We start from the raw sequence: 24,510 nt of genomic DNA on the forward strand, positions 1-24,510 counted from the left end.
TTCCTGCAAAGAATACCGGTCTCTCAGGCTGGCTTTTATCCCTTAAGGGAGGGGCCATCACTTTGCAGCCTTACTCCCGAGTCGCCCGTGCTGCTGCAGTTGCTCTTTCCTTTGAGCAGCCCTGTGCGCACGTGTACTGGGCACAGGCTCCTCGGGGATCTCTTCATCATTGCTGCCAGCCTCCACAATCTCCGAAGGCAGCACTCCAGTCCCTGATGGTCCTGGCCCCATCCCTGCATCACACACAAGCCCCTCATCTGAGTCCTCGCTCTCCAAGACCTCAGCTATCCGCACCTGCTGCCGGCGAACCACAACAACACCAAAGCTAACTGATTGGCAAAAAGTTTGTCTATTTCCTCTGTTTGGATAGGTGGTCTGTAATATACACCTATGGTAATCTAAGTGAACATTTTCATCAAGGATGGAACAAACCTACATTTCTTTTAACTTGCCCCCTCTTTAAACAGCTTTTCTTTTTTTCCACTTTGTGAATTAATATGTCCCCTGGCATTGATTTCTTTGTCAAGTCTATCATGGGTAGATCATACTTTTCATAGATATAGCTAGTTGATGTGTTATGAACTCCCAATGCCCTTTATATAATCTGATGGAATTTAAACAGTCTGCATGCTTTATGAACACAATGGGCTTTGCTGCCAGAATAATTTTATAGCTACTATCAGCCAGCAATATGGGGAGCATAAACCAATTCCACATAAATTGCACATATTAGGAATTTGCTAGATGAACTATTTTAGCACAAAAGCTCTTGCATTTCCAGTAAATAGAGTTAGCAAAGAATAGTTTTCTCAATAGGCCTTAGGTTCCTTAATCTGAATAATTGGAAAGTTATAATACCTGAGAAAAACTGCAATGTTCACAAATAGTAATGTCTATTTTATATTTTTTGGGATATACTGGAAAAAAAAAACGCAAGAAATTTGATACCTCTTTTGATTATATGAATACCCCCTTTGTCCTTGAATGCCGCTTCTGTCCTAATGGCACAGGCATTTAAGTTCATTATCAAATTTTATACAATTCTGTGTGTCTGAAATTAGGCTCCACTTTCCCCCTCAAAATACTTCTAATACATTTTTTCTTAAAATATTAAAAAGTGAATAACAACAATAGTTGTTTTATGTAGAATGAATATTTAAAAAAGTAATTCTGCTCATTTCTGCTCATAATGGGTGTAACATTCAGACTAGAAGATACTGCCTACAAAAGCTACTAATATTTCTCAATGTTACATTTGTTCCAACAAATGGGAATCCTGGTGGTGACCAGGCTTGGAAAATTGAACCACACTGCTCCCTGCCTGCTTACCTAAACTGGATTCTTATTTGCATTAAGCTTTTTTTTTTAGAAATAGAGCATATTTAATGATCTCGGAGCAGAATTGTACAATTAGACATATCTTTGATATCTGAATGCTTCTCGGACATGACCTCATGATCCCTGCAGTTTTTTTTATTATTTATTTATTTATTTATTTGTCAAGCGATTACAAGATAACAGGTATAAGTATAAACATAGTTATGAATACATGAAATGGATACATATAATAAAAATAAAAAGGACAGGGACGGTAGGCACATTGGTGCGCTTATGCACGCCCCCTACAGACCTCTTAGGAAAGGGGTAAGATCAATAGTAGACAGTTTCAAAACCTTCAGAATAGTTGGTTTTCTCTTCATCCAGCAAAATGTGTTGCACTTTTATGTTTTGCTTTAAATTAGTTTGATCTATATCTGTCAGAGGATCTCTTTCTATTCTAACCCTTACAGCTCCAGCAGAAAAAGGAAAAAAAATCAGAGTATGAGTGACAAAGCAGCACCTCTTTATTTTGTACTTTGATATTTGTTATTTGATATTTGTTATTGTATGTAATTAAAATAACTTATTTGTTTGTGGAAGAGTGATGGTAGGTTTTCCTGAAACAATTTAGTGTCATTTCAATCGTGTTTATTGTTCCACAAGTACATATTGGCTTAAAGTAATAAGAAGAACGGTAAAGATAATTATTAAGAAATTATGGAGATTATTCAAAATGATTGCATTTTGTATAACATTTGCAAGTATTGGTGAATGTATCATCAGTATAACTAAAGAACAAGAGTAAAACAATGCTATTAGTCAATATTTCTTAAGGTATGCTCAGCACTTATCTTTGTTGAAATAATTTACACTACTTACCGGATTGAGAACTACTGTGAAAAATAATTCTCCGCCATGTATACTTTTGTTTAGTTCTTTTGGACCACCAGGATACTCTTTGTAGAAAATTGTATGAGTAAAAAGGCCACAGGTTTGTCGAGGAAGAACCTGGAAAAGATTATATACAGTAATAAAGAGAAAGGAAAAAAAGAGTCCATTGTCTAGCTTAGGATAAGCAAAGCTTGTTTTAGATTAAAAAGGTAAAGATTACCCTATCCAATCATGTCCGATTCTAGGACACCATGCTCAACTCCATTTCTTGGCCAAGGGAGGCAGAGTTGTCCGAAGACATTTTCTGTAATTATGTGGCCAGCATGGCTACATGCCAAAGGTGCACAGAATGCTATTATCTTCCCGCTGAAGTGGTACCTATTAATCTACTTGCATTTGCATGCTTTCGAATTGCTAGATGGTATAATTCTGTTCTGTAAGGATAAGGCTTATTCTTATAAGAATAAGTCTTATACTATATTTTATAGATTTGACTATTATGTTAATGTTACTTCAAAACATGAAACTACCCAAAGTAAACAGCACATTTGTCAGGAAGAATGACTTACATATCATTAAAAGTGTGGAAAAGAAAAAAAAAGGACCATTCAAAAATATAGTTTACAGTAGATATGCATATAGGTTAATATACACACGCAGCTGCCAATTTAAAAATAATTATTAGACTTTTAAATAAAAATTAAAAAAAAATTCCAGAGTATTATATTTAGATGATATGTTTGCCTGCACTCTCAATTATTAACTCATGATGGACAACTTCAACACCCCTGTTGCTTTCTCTTTTTTTCCATCCCTTTGTCTGATATTGGAGTTGGAAAAAATGGCCTTTCAAATAAATGATCATTTCAAAAAGATGTCTATCTACTTGTCCATAAAACAACACTTAAAATATAGGATTTTTCCAACCAGCATACTATTGCCTGTCAGTTTTATTAAAAAACAGTTCACTGTCTAGGAAGTCACTAGATTATTCCATAACAGTATGTCAATATGTACACGAAGAGGTATGATAGATTTTCTGTATACTCAGTGATTTGTTTTTTTTAAAAATAATTCTTTAGAATTGTTTGGAAGTGTTGTGGTTGTAGATAAAAAATAAAAGTGTAGAGAAATAAGCCATGCTGATGGAAAATCAGCATGGAACCCACCAAAGAAAAAAATAACTCTACTTTTAAGAGATCTTTGACAGTGTCAACTGGCGCATGGACCTTTCAACTTTATATGCTTGGCTTTTTAAAAAGCCTTTGACAAAGTTCCTCATAAAAGTTCTTAAAAATACTTATAGACTTTCCTGAAAATGTTCTTGCTGCCAAAAAGTTGCTATATGATAAATAGGAAGGTGTTGTTTACTGTGTGATTTCCTAGCTATGACACTTTCTAAGTTGGTCCCCACTCTCAAATTATTTAGAAATAAAATGTATCTTTTAAAAAACGTTTTTATGAAGCTTTTTAAAAACAAATCATGCTGAGTGTATTATTACATTTTATATTATTTTTGTTATTAGATACTCTAGTGTTCCTATCAATAGAAAGGTGGCATATAAATGTAACAGCAAACAAATAATATGGAAGATTATATAAAAAAATTGGATAACTAATTGGGTAGGAAGAAACATTTTACTCAAAGAGTAAGACTAGATCAGCAATTTTGTTCATAGCAGAAAATATTAATCCCTAGGCTCCTGGACTAGTGGTTTTTAAATTAATTTAAAATTAAATAAGGAGCAGGCTAAATTTGAAGATAATGTTCAGGATGGTAAAACATATTCCAGAAGGATCTCTTCACTTTGGAAAAATAAGTGATCATTTAAGTGTAAATAATACAGATTGGGACAAAACTCCAAATACTTACGATGAGATCTATAAATAACCAAGAAAAAGACCTTGAGACCATAGTGCAGAGGTCTCCAAACTTGGCAACTTTAAGACTTGTGGACTTCAGCTCCCAGAATTCCTCAGCTAACATGACTGGAGGAGGAATTCTGGGAGACCCCTACCATAGTGGATGGCTCAACAAAGATGCTGACACTGTGTATGGCTGTTGTGCAAAACAGAAATTCCGTGATTCCACGGTAAGGATAATTAGGAACGGGCTGAAAATAAAACTGCCAACACTGTAACACCCCTGGAAATTCTGTGATAGTGTATATCCTTATCTGGAGTAATTTGAAAAATATATATATAACAGGACTTTAAAATGATACAGAAGCCAGCAGCAAAAATAATTAAGGAGCTTGAATAATTTTGTTATGAAAAACAATTAGGATTCTTCAGACAAGAAAATGGCAATTGGAGGTGGGTAAACATGATTCAGTTGTATAAAATCACATATAGCAGGGCTATCAAACTCACGGCCCATGGGCCAGATGGATCACGCACTGACCACACCCATGCCCGGTTTTAGCAAAGGGGAAAAAAGTCCCAATATGTCACATGATGCCACCATGATGACGCAAGTTTGACACCCCTGACATATAGCATATAGAAAATGGACAAAGCCTTATAGAAAGACAAGAGCAATTTATCTGAGATAGTTTGAAAAACATCTGTGAAATTAATCAGAATTGTTTTTTGCAGGACTATAGAAATTATCTGTACCATATGTAAATCATATATAAAGAAGATAATAAACTGTTCCTAGATATCCAAATATTCTTGGTCCATAACCATATTAAAATACATTTATTAGAAAAAATAGTAATTCCAGCAACTTTAGTACTATTACCATAAGATAGTCCCATACAACCACTTTCAAACAGAAGAGATTTTTCATTTAAAATAGGAATATTATGTAGAAAAATAACATAAACATTATATGTACCTATTACTTTAACTTTCTATGCTTGACAATGCTTTGCATACTTGAGTTAACATTTTAATTCAATATCCTAAACACTGATATGCAATATAACTAAAACATATACATATATACACTCAGATTTACACTCCAAAGCTATAAAACATATTCCTAATAGCAATAAAAAAAAAGTATATGGATTTGATTTCAAAGTATCATCCTATCAATAAACAGGCAGTTTTAAGACAGGTGTTCCCACTCATAATCCTTAAAGTTAACATTAGCCTCTTCAGCTGAGTACAGAATCAATGGTTAGGTAAAAGAGATGGCTGACCATCCAGCTCTAGCTGCTTCTCAGCAGTACTAGTTGCATTTTGACAAGTTTAAACATTTCAAACCATCTTTGACGCCATTTTAACATAAAGGACATTGAAATGAATTACAACCTGGTGGCAGGGCATAATAAACTAAAAATAGCTCTTCAGATACAGTGAATATAATATAAGTATGTTTCTTATGCTTTTTTTGTGGATCACAGAAACAAGAAAAGTCAGGATAACAAAAAACACCAAAAACCATAGCTCACCATGATGTTTTTGTGAATGAAACCTTTTCTGTATCGTGCAGGTTTTAAATGTGGATATTCTTCTGTACTGGTGATTTTGATATTCCAAACTTTTTTCCAGGCATCATAAAGTTGAACGTGAACAGGATAGACACCGGAATGGTGTGGAGCCACAGCATATCCCATGTCAGTTGGGATGCCATGTTCCTGAAACAGCAAAATAAAATCCCATGTAGCATAGGAACCTGTGCACACATATGAACACATCTTCCTGCTGGTGTATGAGCTTATCCAAAGAATGTAATTATCCAGGTCAATTTCAAGACTTACATGCAGAACTTATTTAGCTTTACATAAGTATTAGGTAAAATTGTTTAAAATCATTTTGTGCAAAAATGATTAATGTTTCACATTGGTAAGATACTGCTCTTATTTTGGTTTTTAAATATATTCAGAACAGGAAACAAAATCTGCAACCAAGGTCAACCTGACTTTTTCAGAAACTTTATTTTATATAGTGTCCTTCCAATATGTACACTTCCTGTTTTATCTAGGACTGTGATGGCTAACCTTTTCGTCGTCGCCTGCCAAAAGTGCGTGCATGTTAGTGTATGCTTGCCTGCACCCATATTGCAATGCGTGCGTGACCCCCCACCCCCTGCACATGCGAGTGTGACCCCCCCCCACATGTCACACGTCTGTGATGACCCAAAGTGTATCAAAAATATAACAAAAACCAAAACGTAAATAAAGGTCCTTTAATGCCTTCAACTTGGCTTCACTGTTTAATTGTTCACAGTTGAAGATTATTTTCAAAATAACATTCCAAACAAAAGAAACACAGTTCAAATTCAAAGAGCAGATAACAAAGCAAAAAACAAAAAACAAACCGTACTGAATAAAGTTCAATGACAGACCAGGATAAATAATTACAAACTTCAGGAAGATAACCAGAGACAGTCTGTTAGAAGAACGCCAACCAAGATAAACCTCATCTAGGAATAAAATGCTAATTTGTCTCCAGCGTTTGTTAGCACGCAGATCCAAACTTTTATGCAGATCTCACACCTGCAACCCATGAAGAGGATCATGGCCGCTTCCTCTCCCGTAAGCCACGTTGTTCCTTTCTCCATTTCTCCCTGTGTGCCCTAGGATGGAGATGGGATGGGCCTGAGTCCTCCTCTGACTGCCCAGCCAGCCTCTGCCCTTCCCCAGCCTTTTCCATCACCTCTGGAGCCGCATTTCCACTCCCTGTTGGCTGTTCCTCCTCTTCCTCAGAGTCAGTCTCCACCAGGGGCATGACAACACCTCTGCGTGCCTCTCCTGTGCGTGCCCCGCCTCCACGCATGCACGGCAGATACCCGACAATCAGCTGGCTAGCAGGAGGTGTACATGCATGCGCAGTGGATCTGTTCCGGGCGACAGCTCGCGTGCTGGCAGAAATGGTTCTGTGTGCCACTTCCGGCATGCGTGCCATAGGTCTGGCATCATGGATCTAGGATATGGTGCAATATTTTATAGGGTTACTGTTTCCTTTTCTCTAGCTCCAGGAACTTAATTTAGCTCCAGTTCAAAAAGCATGCAAGCAGGTTTCTCTTTTGATATGATAATATGAAATTGTATAATAATTATAGATTTCTATCAAAACATCTATCTGCTAATATGCAAATGAACCCCTCCCAGGATCATCTTGTTAATTTAAATAAGTGTTTTATTTTTAAATCTTGGTTGAATACCCAGTTACCCTGATAATGGCAAATCTGTTCCCACTGTAAAGCGTATGCTTTAAAGCTTAATATAGAAACTCCTGTGACAATTTAAAATACTATTTTTCCCTGCTTAAAGTTAAATCTCTAACTTTCTAGGTATTTTACTAAGCAGTTACATGAAAAAACCAACAGATGTCAGAGCAACCGGTCTGTAGTCATTCAGCTCCTTGATGGAGGGTTTCTTGAGGAAGGGGATGATAATAGAACATTTGAAGCAGGAAGGAATGTAACATATTTCCAGTGATTTATTAAAGATACGGTGGAGATGGGGCCAGTTGATGAAGCAAGGAGTTATTCCATTTGGCCTGATGTTTTTCCGATCTTTTGTCTATGAAATAGATCTTGCACATCTTTTTCTAAGATCATCAGAGATACGGGGTCCAGAGGAATGGAGATAGGTGTAGGAAACTTGGCTATTGTTGGTGTATTTGAGGTGGGGAAGATAGCGATAGTTGACAACGATTTCCTTTCAAACCCATAGTATCTTTTCTTTTATGAGAGTATTTACACCAAGACAAATTCCTTGTATGTCCAATCACACTTGGCCAATAAAATGTTATGTTCTATTCTATTCTATTCTATTCTATTCTATTCTATTCTATTCTATTCTACTCTACTCTATTCTACTCTACTCTACTCTACTCTACTCTACTCTACTCTACCTCTACTCAATTCTATTTCATTCTATTCTAGTACAGCACATTCAGATCATCTGCTAGTTGCCCATTCTCTTCCACAAGGGAGGGAGGAATCCTATGTCCAAAGATATTCTTCAAGTTTTTCCATACATTTGCTGGTTCATTTGCTGAGAACAGATTTCATTCATCTGCTGAGAACGGATTTCATTCATAACAAGCACAGCCCCAGACTTCAACTGTTACTTCATAAAAGCAGAGGTTATAGGCAATGGCAATCAGAGTGAATATGTGTGGTGTCACATGCATATTTGAGCAAAGTACACACAAACAAGTTTGCCTGAAAATGATTCTAACTCTAAAACATTAAGCAATAGCTGGTCAGGTTGTGATCCAAAATCCAAGGAATTCGTAGGAAGTTTGTCAGCTGATCTGAGGTCAGAGTAACAGAATTTCAGGATCCAAGAGTTCTGAGGCATGACTACATAGGTTTTAAGTTAGAGTGATTGTCCCAAGAGAGATGTATCATAGGCCAGGGGTCACGGACCTTTCAGACCTCAGGGACCATTAAATTCATAATTTTAAATCCTACGGACCACTAATACGATCTGCCTAATGACCAGCTGGGTGGGCGTGGCTAGGGGTTGATGTGACTGGGTGGACATGGCCAACTCAATGTCATTCATGTCGTGGGGCACCTTGCCAGCCTCTATTCACCCCTCCCCTCCCAGCCACTCCTCACCTGCTCGCCCAGGGTTCCTTAGGGCCCCAACAAGAAGCCGTTGTTGGAGCTAAGCCAGCCACCATAAGAAAGAGTTGGCAAAACAGCTCGATAGGTTCAAATTGGATCTGACCGAGAAAGAGGCTGAAGCAGACCCCAAATCGGAATTTCTGCCCCCCCCCAACCTGCACAAAAAGACCCTGAAAGGAAAGACTTTCTGCAGCAACACAAACGTTCATTGCACATATCCTGCCCAGGGGCCATAGTTTGAGCACCTCTGATTTAGTGCAACATAAAAAATGCATATAATGTTTCTGCGGACCACCAAAATTTCGTTGCAGACCACCAGTGGTCCTCAGACCATCAGTTGGTGACTGCTGCCATAGGCTTAATATAAGACAGTAAGCCCTGAGTGGGAACTAATTATGATAAATGATGAATGCTACTTATTTTTCTTAAAGGGTGTGACATGCACTGGGATGATCCTCAGAACTGAGATCCTTGTCATTTGATTCCAATTCAGTTACTCCAAATGACTATCAGCAGGGCAGCCTCAATCAAAGTGATTAGTTGCTGATTCTTCCAAGAGTCATCCATACTGTGCATCTCAAACTGATTCCTTTAGCATCAAAATCAAGGTTTTGTGTGACAAAATTTAACCAACTGTTTCATCCAACTATGTCTATGTAACATACAGTATATAAGGCATCATTTTTGTGATCGCAGAGGTGTGATTTCGATTATGCGTGTGTGTATGTATTTTTGTACACAGGCAAATGCCTTGTTCTTGGCTAAGGAACTGAATGATTTGTTGCGAATGTTAGACAGATTGCTTGACGCAATAAGGCATATGGATGCAAAAATTAATGTATTAAGAACTTAGGAAGTTGTGTTTGACAAGGAAAATGTGGTCATGATTACAAGGTGTTTAAACATGATGAAAAATTATTCCAACTATAATCTATATCACTATATGAATCCATCTATCTTGGGAGAATGATTACTAAACATAAGGATAATGGATGGAGAAAAATCAGTGTGGATAATGCAAGTTTCTCAAAGTAAGTTTAAATAATTGTGTGTAGGAGAGTACTGCTGTTCACTTTGTTATCACCTACAAGTGGGTGATGAACTGAATGTAGATTGAATATAAACTAAGTGATCAATATGAAAGAAGAATTTTGTGGTAATTTAGATAATACAGAATCAGAGAATGAATATTAAATCACAGTACAAATATGTGAAAGAAGACCGAATGGATCAAGAGGAAAGGGAAGACTAAGAAAGTTGTAACCAGTGAGGAGAGGTTATACTGTAGGAAAAATAAGTTCAATAATGAATGATGAATGAATGAATGAATGAATAAAAGTTCTTCAAAAAGTGAGAAGTTTAAAGACAATTTATGAAATGGTTTAAGGATGTGGTGGAAACAAGAAAGATATGAAATGGTTTAATGAATGGTGCTGGGGTACTCTAGGAATGAGTTAAATTTCCTTTTTCTCTTATTTTATGCATTTAATTTATTTTGGTCACTGCTTGTCATTCTGTTTACGATGCATAATTCTGCTTGCTTCAAAAGAAAACATACATTTGTTTGGATAATTGTTTTAAAAAACACAGACACCTAAATGTTAGTTACAAATACTCTCTAGGACGCTCAAAGTAAATATTACATCATAGCATCACTGTAGCACACAAACCAACTAAAGTCCTCCTAAATAATGTAAGTAAACCGAAAGACCCTGCAAATCCTGAAGAAAAAACAGCATTCATGTACAACATACATTATAAGGATTGCAACATTGACTATGTAGAACAAACAGGCAGAATATTGGTAGAGTGCATCCATGCACATCAACTAGGACACGATGAAAACTCTTTAGTTTCATAACTCATCGACAGACTTAACTATAGTTTTAACTTAGAACCTGTCAACATGCTAGAGTCTGTAATATCTCTGCTCTGTAATTTTGTTATTTCATCCAGTGGCAGAATAATTAAGCTGGAGTTGAAAATCCTGATAAACTAATTTAAAGTTGTATTTCAAGACAACTTTTAAGAGGGAATGCTTCATTTAAGCACTCCGCACTCTGTATCAGTTACATATCATTTCTACTATAAGCCTGTGGTGCATGAATTTTACTCACTAAGGCAAATTTTTTGTTGAGAATCATTTGCTCCACGAGTGAAGATTCATTATGGAACAGATGAGGTTGCATGTGACTCCACATATGAGGAAACCACCAGAATTCTTCTACCGACCCGAGTAACAAATCATCTCCTTCGTCTTCTTCTATAGTGCCTGCAGAAATAATTGATTAAATGATATTCCCATTTTTTGAAATAACTTATTCACAATCATTAGACGCATGGTGAACATTTACGTTGCAACAAATTACAGCAGGAAAATGAAACCAATTTCAAATTCATAGCAACAATTCATAAGCAATCAAGTATCTAAGACAGAATGCAACAGATTTGATCATGTTACCTAAGGCACAGTTTAAAGCAGGGGTCTTCAAACTTGACAGCTTTAAGACTTGTGGACTTCAGACTTCCGGTTTGTCGGCTTCATGAGCGGCAGGGACGGCGAAGCTGCGCGATCCCCTCGCGCTAGCCGTTTTGGGGCTCCGACCCAGCCGGGTGCGGAGCTAGGCCACCTGCAGGGGCAGCTGAAGGTAGGGGGGATCCAGAGAAGGGTTTGGGGATGCTGCAGACCCTCCCTGGCCGGCAGAACCCCTTTTCCCAGGACGGTGCAGCGGCGGTCCGTAATGGCCGCCACAAAGAAGCTGGCAGCCGGGTAAGAATGCGCAGGAGGAAGTGGAGAAAGTGATTGAGAGGAGAAAGTTTTTCTTGGCTCCTAGGACTCTAAGACATATTTAATAAAATTCCTGAAAAGTATGACTTTCTGAATAATACCTGCCAGAAGAGGAAAAAGCGGCTGCTTGAAGGTGCTGAAAGGATAGTTTTCCTCTTTTCCCACGGAATAAATAACTGGATATTAAGAAACCTATTTTTTTAGGTGGAAATTGGTTTTAAGCGATGAGTGGGAAGAGAGAGGATTAAAAAGAAAATATTTGTATGCTAAGATTTGTTGGAGCAGATGCCTTAAGGATTTGAAGACTAGAATATATTGTAACAAGACTTTAAACAGATTTGGACTTTCTTTCTCTTTGATTGATATCACCCCAGAAGGAGAAAGTGAGAACTCTGCCTTGGTTTGGACTGATTGATAACTTTGGGACTGTTTTATCTTTTTTTATTTTCTTTTGAATATTCTGGTTGTTGTAAGAAGAAAGAAGGAGAAAAGAAAAGAAAAGATTTATAATGGCTCTTTCTGTTGAGGAACTAAGAAATGGTGTGGAAGAAGCTTTCCTTTTCTTAGAAATGGCGCTTACTAATTATCAACAAAAATTACAACAGATGAAGACAGCAGAGGAACAAGAAAGAAAGGAAGGAGCCATCTTTAATGAATCTCAGAATTTGATCCAGAAAAAGGAAGAGAGAAAGAAAAGAAAAGAAGAGAAAAGAAGAAAACTAAAGGATTTAAGGACTTAAGATCTAAAAACATTTAAGAAAGGGAAAAATAAAGTGCAAAACCAATATGATGATTGTAAACAAAGGGGAAAAGAAATACGACAGAGAAGGGAAGCCGGTAAGGCAGAGGCTAGAAGAAGGGGGGGTAGAAAGGTTTGTTGGGAAAAGAAAGAAAGGGAAAAGGTGGAGAAAAGCTACAACGTTTTGAAATTAAATGGAAAAAAGGAATTTTTTATGGATAATGGATAAAGTATAATTTTTTTTAAAAAAAAAAAAGATTTTGCAAGGTACATAAGATGAGATGGTAGTATTGCAATGGTTTAAGAGTTGATAAGAGATTAAAATGTTAAAATGTTTAAAAATGATTGGTTTTAAAACTTAATAATAGGAGAGGTTTAGAATATTGTTTTAATTAAAGAGTTTAATAAAATTATGGTATTGATGTTATTATAAAATTTTTATTATAGTATTTCTTTTTAATATTTGGATTTATTCTCTAATTATGCACTTAATTGTGTTGGATGTATTAGTTAGATAGAATGTACCAAGCAAAATCTGATTGGGTATTAGATATTATTTTAAAGATTAATTTGATTAACTTAGGGGGGGAGATAGAAAGGCATCATACTCTGATTAATGATTTCAGGAGAAACTGATTTTCTTTTTTTTCATAAGGGATGAGACAAAGGGATGATAAAAATGGACAAAAGATACAAATATAATGATTTAAACTAAGATGATTAATTAAGGTAGAATTAAGAAGTGTGAAATATGTGTAGAAGTTAATATAGAAGGCTTAGAATGGTAAATAAAATAAGTAATGATATGTAAGATGAGCATGAATATAATTGAAGTCCATGAAGAGAGAGACACCTGGGTCCAAGTTACTTTCCAAAAAGATATTTTTTTTATGTTTTGTGTGTTGTGTGTATATGTCTTTTTTGGGGGGAGAATTGGTAAAAACTTGTAGAAATATAGAATGAGAATAATGGTAACTAAGTCAGAAAGAAACAGATGAAATAATAATAATGATATTGAATAAGAGTAAAGAGAAGTAAAGAGAAATTGAATAAGAGGTTTTGGTATATTATATGGAAATGGTTTAAAACAGAATCATAATTTATCTGACTTGTTAAATTTACAAGGGAAAAAGGTTTAAACATGTAATGAATAATGATAATTTGTGTGTTTTAAAAATTAATAAAACTTGTTTTTTTTTTAAAAAAAAAAGACTTGTGGACTTCAGCTCCCAGAATTCTTCCTCCATTCATGTTAGCTCAGAAATTCTAGGAGTTGAAGTCCACAAGTCTTAAACTTGCCAAGTTTGAAGGCCCTTGGTTTAAAGTAACACTGAGTCACCTGCATATACATCAGGTTTGCACTGTATTTTGCAGTCCGATCTTGATTGGGGCAAGCATGATTTGAAAATAAGCCAAATTAATAACAGAACGCCAGTATATTTTGAGCTGAAACACAAGCAGTTCCACTGACCTACATTAGAGTCAAACTGTGTGTTCAATGAATAAGACATTAAATAATATATCAAATAACATTTAGTGGAAGATATTTCACATTTATGCTGATTATCATATTATATTACTATAATTGTATTTTTTAATTTAGTAACAGATGTTTTGAACATATCCTGGTCTATGATTGTAACAGACATTCCTATGACTGGCTTCCTACTATAGTGATAGGTATCTTTCCTAGAATTACTACACAGAAGTAGTAAGAATTAGGGCAGAACCATAAGCCACTGAATGATAAATGTACAATTTAAAAAGAAGGTTACAATAAAACAAAGGCTATAGTTGATTTAAATATGAACATTTAATATTTGCATATTAAAGCAATAGATGTTCTTATGTAATCACTGAAAGGTATAATTTACAAGCATCTCTATGGTGTGTCACACCCGAGTGTCTACAGTATAACATATTGGTTGTATCCTGTACCTCATAGATATTTGTTAGATTGTTTTATAAATGTGTTTTGACTTTGCTTTAAATTTTATTTTGTTTATCATCTAAGATAGTGTGTGTGCATGTGTGTGTATATATGTGTGTGTGTGTGTGCGTGTATGTATGTGTATGGGTGTATCTATGTATATATATATATATATGTGTGTGTGTGTGTGTGTGTGTGTGTATGTATGTATGTATGTATATGTGTGAATATATATGTATATACGTCCTGGTCTACAACTTCAATAAACTGAAATGAACTGTGAAGAGTAATTATAATTACAACTGAAAGTGTTTTTTGCTGAAACAAATTGTTCCACTAATTTTACATGTCCATCTCCTGGGTAAACTTGATATAACTTATGATTACATTTAAAATATTAGATTCTTACTACAAATCTATTTTACTTCTCTTGAGGTCTACAGCTTGCTAAAATTCTTATTCAACAGTGCTTGTTATGTATGTTAAGAATATACTGATTATATATACGGTAATTCCACAAGGTTTTTATATAAATAAAACCAAGTTTACTACTGTCACAGTATAATGGGCAAAATATAAAGTTTTATATTTTTAATATAAAACTCTGACTTTAGCCTTGCTAAGTATTAATATGAATATACACATCAATGACTACATAGAGGTATACATTTTTTTATGAATACTTTCGTTCAAGAAACTTTTTTTAAAAACTAGCATCCCTTTTTACAAACTTAATACAATGCTTCCAGTCAAAAAGAGATATTGGAGTGCCTGTAAAAAACAGCTTCTGAAAAGGCCATTTATTTTCAAGAGGTGGATAGGCTAAGTTTAACTTGAGGTATAGTAGCTAATTTACAAGTTGAAATGAGTAAATCACAATGTGCCTCAGCTATAAATAATTGTTGTATTCTTAAACCTTAATGGCTGACTGTCCTATTCATTAATTACTAATTATAGGACTGAAAGCTTGTGCTGAAATCATATGTACCGATTTTCTACAGCTTTCAGCACACATTATTTTACATATCTTTAAATACTATCTATTCCCAGTCTCTTCATTGGTTGTTTAGAAAGGAAATGGCAATTCAGGTGGGCAAACTTATATATCTGCCTGCCTGGGATCATTACGTTTCAGCAGTTCATTAAAACCAATGACTCAATCACAGAACAATATGGCTACTTCAGGGATGAGGCAACTTAAAGAGATACGTTCAGAGATAATTGTGTAGATGTACAATTTCAGAAGTCGCTAAGAGGCTGAAATATTATGTGTGTTCTAAATATGATGTAAATTAATTAAGTCCTTTATGAACTTCATCATAAGCACTGTAAATTATTGCTGTGATGACACCACAATCACAATGACTTTTTTGCATGGTATAATCTTGATAGGTGAATGTGGAACTAATATGGACAGCAGTAGATGAGCAAAACATACTTGGTGGAATAACAAAGGTTGAAAAACTTCTTTCAGTTGCCAGCAGGACTGCACTGGAAAAATTATGTGTTAGTATTACTACTTCTCAGACATCGTGAAGCTGAAGCTCAAATACTTTGGCCACCTAATGAGAAGATAGGACTCCTTGGAGAAGACCCTGATGTTGGGGAAGTTGGAAGGCAAAAGGAGAAAGGGATGGCAGAGGATGAGATAGTTAGATAGTGTCATCATTGCAGTAAATATGAATTTAGGCAAACTCTGGAAACATGGGGAAGAGACAGGGGGAGGACAGGAGATGTGTGAAGTATTGGCCACAACTGAGCAACTGAACAGCAACACTTTTATTATATATAATAGCGATTGACAATGATGTTATTCATATATATTATTTGGATTCCAGAATAAAACACCTCATCATTGTACTGTTTCATCAATTCTTGGTATAGCCTGTGTTTTTATTGAACAAAGTTTTAGGAAACCAGGGAATAGAATTTCTACAACATCTTCTAAGTGTACATATCGGGTCAATTTTTCAATATAAGAAAGTTTATCCCAGCTTCATACCCTTCAGATATGTTAGGTTAATTCCTCAAAATATTTTTCAGCATGCTGATATGTATTGGTAAGTCTGCACATCTGCAGGGTATCAGGTTATTAAATCAGGTTATTAAAACCTGAATTAGAAATCCCAATTGTAGACTGTGTTTCTTTTTTGCCCCAAAAACAATTGTTTAAGAGAAACCTTTCCAATTTATTTCTCTACTATTTTCTAGCATACTAACTACACTATTATTATCCACACAAACTGCTTAAACATGGTCCAGAAGACACCGTCGTATTATGGCTATACTGTCAGAAAGTTAAAATTATGATATTCCTATGGATAATACAAACAGTCCCACAGCTAAGTACAACATTGTACATAAGGAAGAGTTTGTTAATTTTTTTGGTTTTATTCTGCTGAAGGAATTTTTCATTTTTTTTTCATGCTCCCAGAAGTTCTTTCTCTCATTTTGTTTAACAGAATAAAGTAAAACCACCCCAAACAAATGCCAATTATCTGCAGTGCACAAATGGAGAATCATTTTACAGTGGTTTTTTTTTTTTACCTGTGTGGTAAAATTTTCCTGAAAATCCCAGATTGAAAGTAAAATTTGTAATTTGAGCTCTCAAAAGGTTCTGAGTATCAAGCAGAGCCTGAAATAAAATAAGAGATTAAAATGCATTAGATACATATTAAATGCAGGTCATCCTTTTTTTAGGGCTGTGTAATAGAAGCAAACTGCTTCACCTTCAAAGCATCTTCCAAAAAACTTCCTAACCTCCACATCTGATTAAACACTAACAATTCAGATATGTTATTTTTATTTAGTTTGATTTTTCTTGTAGACTACCATTATCAACAGACATTAGTGACGTATTTTAAAAAATGAAATTGGATCTCTGATGACATTTCTTTCCGAGGAACACTCTAAAGAGTTTTAGTCAAAATTAAGTAGCAATGAAGAAATTGGAGATTGGTAGACAAAAGATACCAAGTTCTATTTAGACAGAAAGACATGGATCATATATAAATTGTGACAATCAAACCCTATAATTTTTTAAAAGTGATCCAATACTTTCAGATATTACAAATAAAATGCTGGCCTTAGTTGAATTTTATTTTTCCAACTACAAATAAAAGTTTGTGTGTTAAGAACAAGGCCGAGTGTAAAGCGATATGAAATTGAAGAAGAAGAAAAAAATGCAGCCTGCTTGTATTCTTGGAATGGCGTTTCAAGACACTCTTTGAATGTCTCACCTGATAAATAAGAAGCAACAAAATTAGCCTCTGCTTGCAATGGCTTCTCTAGGATTTGTCTAATAACTTTAGGAAAAGTCTGATAACCTTGGGAACTGGGGTCAAATGAATGAAAACCAGAAAGTCATCTTCAGCTAAAGTTCTTTATTAAACACAGTGAAACAACCAGCAACCGTCTGGCTGACAGCGATCCTTTTATAGAGAGCTGTCAGCCGGGCGACCAATCATTTTAAACCATTTTTCCCACCTGAATGGCGGACTTGAGTGAAGACTTCAGTTCTTGAGTTACTAATTTGAATACGTAACAGGTACATTTCTGCTTTGAATAAAGCAGCAGAGACAAACTCCACAACACTCAATCGGTTATTAAAATGCATAGACCTATGCTGATGGTATAGCATTTTCCCATTCTCTGTGCTGGGAAATCACATGGGCTGCATATACTATCTTATACCTATACGCCCTATAACCCAGTGATCCCCACCTTTTTGCGCCGCAGCCCGGCACGCATCAGCTGGGCGCCGCCATCTTTTTCTACCCGGAAAGCTCACGAGCTGCGCGCCATCTTTTTGATGAAACGTGCTTCCGGCGAGCTTACCTGGAAAAGCTCACCGGAAGCACTTTTTCATGAAAAAGATGGCGGCGCCAGCAAGCCAGCGGCCCGGTAGGAGTTGTTCGCGGATGTGCCGGTCCGCGGACCGGTGGTTCGGGACCCCTGCTATAACCCCTTCTAGCTCAGGTTCACCTTGGCAACTTTAAGCCTGGCGGACTTCAACTCCCAGAATTCCTTTGCTGGCTGGAGAATTCTGGGAGTTGAAGTCCACCAGGCTTAAAGTTGCCAAGGTTGGAAGACCCCTGATCTAGCTAATATCCATGGCTGAACCAGAAATATAAAGTTGAAGTTTATTATTGCCCCTGAAGACTAACTATATAGATACTTGATGCTAAACCTCTAGTTACCGATTAGTATTTGATTGACTTATAACTTGAACTCCTAATGAAGTACAATTAGAAAGCTATTAATTTTCACAAAAATTAGAAAGCTAATATTTTTTTACAACAAGCAAGTGTCTGGTGCTGATATCAAATTTAATTTTCTCTTATAATTAATAACTTTGCCAAATAGTTGAGATTTTTAAAAAAAAATAAAGAAAACTTTCAGTTTACTATACATGATTTTAAAGCTGTGAAAAACTTAACCAATCGATTCTTAATCTGTACAATGAAGTAGAAAGCAGTAGAAAGTAGTTACAGTATCTTCAAAATAGGGGATACTGGTCCTTTAAAAACTGTGTTCTCAATAGACGAGCTTAGTTAACATTTTGGTTGTTATGTCTCTGATTATTTTCTGGATAACTTGACATTTTACTTGTCATTTAGGTTCTAAAATCAGAACGTTAAAACTTATGAAAAATATAGAACAGCAGATGGCAGGCATTATTTCACTGTTTTTCTGTGACTGTCTCAGAACAGGAATGCTTTCATGTGGGGGCAGAGAAAGAGAAATTTCATTTCTAAATGCTTTGGAATATTCAACGTAAGGTCTGGAGATACTTTATACAGGTAGTCTTCAACTTACAACAATTCATTTAGTGACCATTTTAAGTTACAATGGCACTGAAAAAAGTGTGATGACCCAGGGTGGGATACAAAACAAGCAGAGTCACAGAAAACAGGTGAACCCCCTTTTATTCCTTCACTTTGCTTCCAAGCTCTGGATATCTTTGACGGAAGACAAAAACCTCCCACACGAACAGTTACAAGAAGGAGGAAAAAAGCAAGACAAACCAGGCAAGATAAGGGCTGGAGGACATCCACAGATAAGTGAACACACACTGGGAAGGACACCAAACTCAGAGAGGAACTATAAACTAGAGATATTTACACATTTTGTTTCCAGGGTTCACCAGTACGCAGGTCCATACTCTTATTCAGTTGTCACAGCTGCAGCCCATGAAGAGGATCAAGGCCCTCTCCTCCACAGTAGACCACGTCTCTGTCTCTTCCCTTATCCTCTCTTCCCTGCATGCCCTAGGATGGAGAGGGGATGGGCCTGGGTCCTCCTCTGACTGCTCAGCTGACCTCTGCTCTTCCCCAGCCTCCTCCACAACTTCCGGAGCCACACTTCCACTCCCTGTTGGCTGTTCCTCCTCTCCCTCAGAGTCAGTCTCCACTAGGGGCATGACAAAAAAGTGACTTATGACCATTTTTCACACTTACAATTGTTGCAACATCCCCATTTTTTGTATAATAGTTAAAGCCCCAAGCTAAAAACCGAGAGACCTTGAATTCTAAATCTGCGTTAGGCACAAAGTTAACTGAGTGATCTCAGGCCAGTTGCTTCCTCTCAGCCCTAGGAAGGAGGCAATAGCAGACCACTTTCCAAAAAAGTTTGCCAAGAAAGCTGCAGAGAGTTTTCCAGGCAAACACCAGGATGAAACCCTGGTTTGAAGGTATGTGTGTGCAAAAGCATACATACGTACACAGAGAGATAATGGGCTTAATTCAATTTGATTTGGATAGCACTTGACTTCCATTGATTCTGGGGTGTTCACAAATAATAACATTAAAAAGCATTACAAACCAAAAACAAGATAACATTTGGGCACGATATACAAACAGGAAACAATAATAGCACATACAACCAAGGGACTCTATACATCTCATCCCAAACCTGGGAGAACAACTTCAAGGCTCTATAGAACAGGGGTCTCCAACCTTGGCAACTTTAAGACTTGTGGACTTCAACTCCCAGAATTCCTCCTCCAGTCACGTTAGCTCAGGAATTCTGGGATTTGAAGTCCACGAGTCTTAAAGCTAAAGACTCCTGCTATAGAACATCAACGGGTGGAATCCGTACGGATTTTGTGGGACCAGGTGCCATTACAGAGAAAGCTTGCTTCCTAGTTGGATTCTAAAGATGACTAGTTGACATTGTTTAATTGAAAGGACCAGGAATATGCCAACTCTGCTGGCTTGTGTTTGTCCGATAAAAATGAGGGCAGACATGATTCCCTCAAGTAATCTGGCCCAACATGAATCTTGAATTGCAGCTGGAAGCACTCACTGGCCACCAATGCAATTCACAGAGCCTGCACACAATGCATTTTGGACAAGTTCTCAGTGAATTTCAAGGACAGTAACACATTGCTATAATCAATTCTTGAGGTGTGACCATCCTCCCATTTCAGGAAAGGGTTCAACTGGCTGACCAGATGGAGCTGTGAGTCCAAAAGGACCCCCAGATTGTGCCTCAAGTCTTGAGTGGGGAAAATTATGAAGAGAAAGTCCTTGAATCCGGTGGTGGGTGAATGGGGCTAATATCTATTAGTACTCAGTCTAGATGAGATTTAGTCAAAGTCGGTTCTTACTTACCCAGATTCACTAAAAGGAAATAAAGGATTTAAACTGAAGAATGAGGATATACCTAAGTTGTTTGCAAATAATACTGTAAGCTTTCCTTTTTGGCATTCCCGCTGAATATGCTATAGTTGGGTTTGATTACTGAATTATTTGTCCCTATATCTTGATAGCATACTGGATTATTTGCCCCTTGATACTGGATTATTTGTCCCTATATCTTTTAATACGCCTGATTCATTTATACAATTAAAAAAAAATCTAAATTCTTTAAAGAAGCAGTCAAAGGAAAGGAAACCAATTATGGCAATGTAGGCCAGTTATTGCTAACCAATGTTATTGAATAAAGCAATGCAATTAACAATCCTGTCTTTGAGATTTTATCTGCTTTGCCGTTATCAGTTCTTGGGTTCTGCTCACTACCTAAGATGATTTAATTATCCTGTTGCTAAAACTGATTAAATTCCTTAATTAAAGGTTACAAAAATTCTCAGGCCAATTAAACAAGAACTAATGAGCACCCTGTTGTACTGCATTCTTTTCCAACTCTGATATAGTTTGATGATGTTAGATTTAAGCTGAAGAGAAGACAATATTTAATCTATTTCATAAATAAAAACACAGCTCTCCAATTTGAAAATGCACACAGGTTGCAACGTTTCCATTAGATATTTCACAATATTTAAATTGAGCTACCTATCTGAGTAACTTGAGAAAAGAGGCAAACCTCTGGCAGATCACAATATATGTGGAAAGCTGAATTTGTTTTCGTGACCCAAGCCCAGTCTTCCTAAAACAATTCATTTTAGTGAAGCCCTTTGTCTCTCACAGCCAACCAAATATTTTTGAACTGCCCACAAGCAGGAATATGGAGACATATTCCTTTCTGGTGTTGTGGTTCACTGGCAGCCTGTGCAGACGGCAGTGGAATCGGACAGTGGGGAAGAACAGGGACCAGTCCGGGAGTCTGGGGAGGACTCGGACGAGGGTCCTGTGTCCGATACAGAGATGGGGACAGGACCATCTGGGAGTGGGGTGCTGACTCCGGAGCATCTAGAGTCTGGCAGCAGCGAGGCAGAGGAACAAGGGGAGCCGGTTCCCAGTGCGCATGTGCGCAAAGCTGCTAGAAGGCGAGAGCAGCTGAAACAAAAGGGTTCACTCGGGAGTAAGGCTGGGGGGTGATTGCCCCTCCCATAAGATATAAAGAAACTGCAAAGGGACCGGAAACTTTGTAGGAAGCAAAGTCGTTCGCTCTGTTCGGATTAAATCTTGAAGCTCTGTAAGGACATTGTATTTCCATTGGTTTTTTACAGTTAATTTGGCCCTTTAGTTGTTGGCAGCAATTCAAAGGAGAGAAAGGTGGGTGCTTATCTTGAGGAACTGTTTGGGACTCATTACCAGCTGGGAATGAACATAATTCCCAGCGTTGAAATAAAACAAGAGTTGTTTGGATTAAACGTGTACTTAATTACGGTCTCAGGAAGCCTTGGTCAGAACTGTATGTTCCTATCCTGCATCTGTATGTTCCTATCCTGCAACTAGTATTGGATGCCTGTTAGCCCCGACCTACAGCCAGCTGATGAAGGTAAATTTACTGAAATCAATGATAGGCAGAGTATCACAGTTTTTCTGTGATTCTCTACGGATGAAAAGTATATGATGTGAAGACCAAGGCAGAACTATTCCACGGAATCAGGACATTCACAAAATGGACTGTGATAATGACATGGCTGTTTGAGTTACATACTTTTCAGCTGCATCACTGAAAAGCAATTTGTCTGAAGATCCCTTAAGCTTACAATCATATGTTTAAAATATTGAATAGGAAAATAGGGGGAGTTATTCATCAGTGTTTTAATACCATTACAATTACTGCAATTGTAATGGTATTAAAACACTTTAATGTATGATACCTTTTAGAATATAAGGTATCATCACTCTTTTCCCTTCACATATATATTTTTAACTAGACAAAATTTTATAGTTAGCATTCATCTCAACTGCAATCTGGATAGTCCTCGACTTACAACACTTCATTTAGTGACTGTTTAAAGTTAACAACGGCACTAGAAAAAGTAACTTATGATTACGTTCACACTTATGAGCCTCGGTGGCGCAGTGGTTAGAGTGCAGTACTGCAAGCTACTCCGACTGCAATTTTGCAGATCGAATCCCACCAGGCTCAAGGTTGACTCAGCCTTCCATCCTTCCGAGGTGGGTAAAATGAGAACGCAGGTTGTTGGGGACAATAGGCTGACTCTGTAAACCGCATAGAGAGGGCTGTAAAGCACTATAAAGCAATATGTAAGTCTAAGTGCCATTGGTATTATGATCGTTGTACTACCTATAGGGTCACATGGTCAAAATTCAGCTGCTTGGCAAGTGGTTCATACTTACGACGGTTGCAGTGTCCTGGGGTCAAGTGATCAGGTTTTGCAAACTTCTGACAAGCAAAGCCAATGCAATGATTCACTTAACAACTGTGGCAAGAAAAGTCGTAACTCACTTAAACATTTCACTTAGCAACATAAATTTTGGGCTCAATTGTGGTCGCCAATTGTGGACTACCTATATCTGGATACCACACTCCTGGATGGCCCACATAATGAAATTAAAATCATTCTGGAAACCAGGTAATCAATCATAAAACATTTACCTAGTCCAAATCTGTAAAAAAACCACAACGGAAATATTCAAAACACTTTGTTGCTTGTATCCTTACGATTTATATTGATTGTTTCCTAGTATGATTTGATTGCTTATTATACCCTATGACTATCATTAAGTATTGCACGTTATGATTCTTGACTCTTGATGAATGTATATTTTCTTTTATGTACACTGGGAGTATTTGCACCAAAACAAATTCCTTGTGTGTCTAACCACACTTGGCCAATAAAGAATTCTATTCTATTCAATGCATCCCATGAACATGTCACATTTGAAGAAACTTGTGCCTATATGTATGCACGCCTGCATGTGAAATACATAAAAAAAAATCTGCCTTATTTATTTATTTGTTTGTTTGTTTGACCTAGAGGTATTTCACCCTGTGCAAAGTGTTACTCTCTAGTTTTACTGCAGCCTGGAAGGTGATGGAAACCTGTAATCCAACCTGTCTCACAAAGGTGTCAGTTTGTGAAAAGGTACTTTAGTCCTAAGAGTTAATCATCCTGAAGTTATATCCCTTCCAGTTATTAATTTAACTGTCTCCCTGTGCTAGGTTAACCATGAATCTTTTCTGCATTACCTATGCCTGGCTGGGCACAGTTTCTTTTATCAAGGAACAATGTGACCAGATTCTCTCTTTTTTCTGCTTCCAATCTCTCTCTCTCTGTATGTCAAAAAGGGCAACATTTTGACATTTTGCTACGGTCTGGAAATGTTTATAACCAGCACTGGATCTGCCAGCAGCTTCAGATGTCACACTGAGATAATAAGCTTCAAATCAAGAGCCAACTGATACTTCTCCTTCATGATGATCCCTGCCCAGAAAAACACGGGACTTGGTTTTATTACCAGTTTCAAATTCAGCTCCTGCATAACTTTTGAATCCTAACAGCTTTTTCATTTGCTGGTACAATTATTTTATACAGCACGATTTCAGTTTGCCGTAGTAATATATGCCATTGATTTCTACTTCCCATCTCTCCATTAGTTCATTGTGCATCAAATAATCTTAAATTGAAATGGATGTTAAATGAT

The 24,510-nt window shown here is 36.8% G+C and overlaps 1 protein-coding gene across 4 annotated transcripts in view; it reads right to left on the reverse strand.

The window, feature by feature from the left end:
* The window catches only part of LOC113417978 (bifunctional heparan sulfate N-deacetylase/N-sulfotransferase 3), a 77,758-nt gene that overhangs the window by 29,776 nt on the left and 23,472 nt on the right, over positions 1–24,510 (reverse strand). For all 4 annotated transcript variants that reach the window (XM_087963635.1, XM_087963633.1, XM_026676602.2 and 1 more), the window contains exons 3-6: positions 16,754–16,841; positions 10,867–11,021; positions 5,616–5,801; positions 2,200–2,328 (exon numbers count right to left, since the gene is read on the reverse strand). In XM_087963635.1, the coding sequence (XP_087819761.1) occupies positions 2,200–2,328; positions 5,616–5,801; positions 10,867–11,021; positions 16,754–16,841 (558 nt within the window). The remainder of the gene's footprint in view (positions 1–2,199; positions 2,329–5,615; positions 5,802–10,866; positions 11,022–16,753; positions 16,842–24,510) is intronic.

This window comes from Notechis scutatus, chromosome 4 (genome assembly GCF_049901735.1).
Source record: "Notechis scutatus isolate UNSWTSFEM ecotype Mainland chromosome 4, rNotScu1.2, whole genome shotgun sequence".
Lineage (NCBI taxonomy): Eukaryota > Metazoa > Chordata > Lepidosauria > Squamata > Elapidae > Notechis > Notechis scutatus.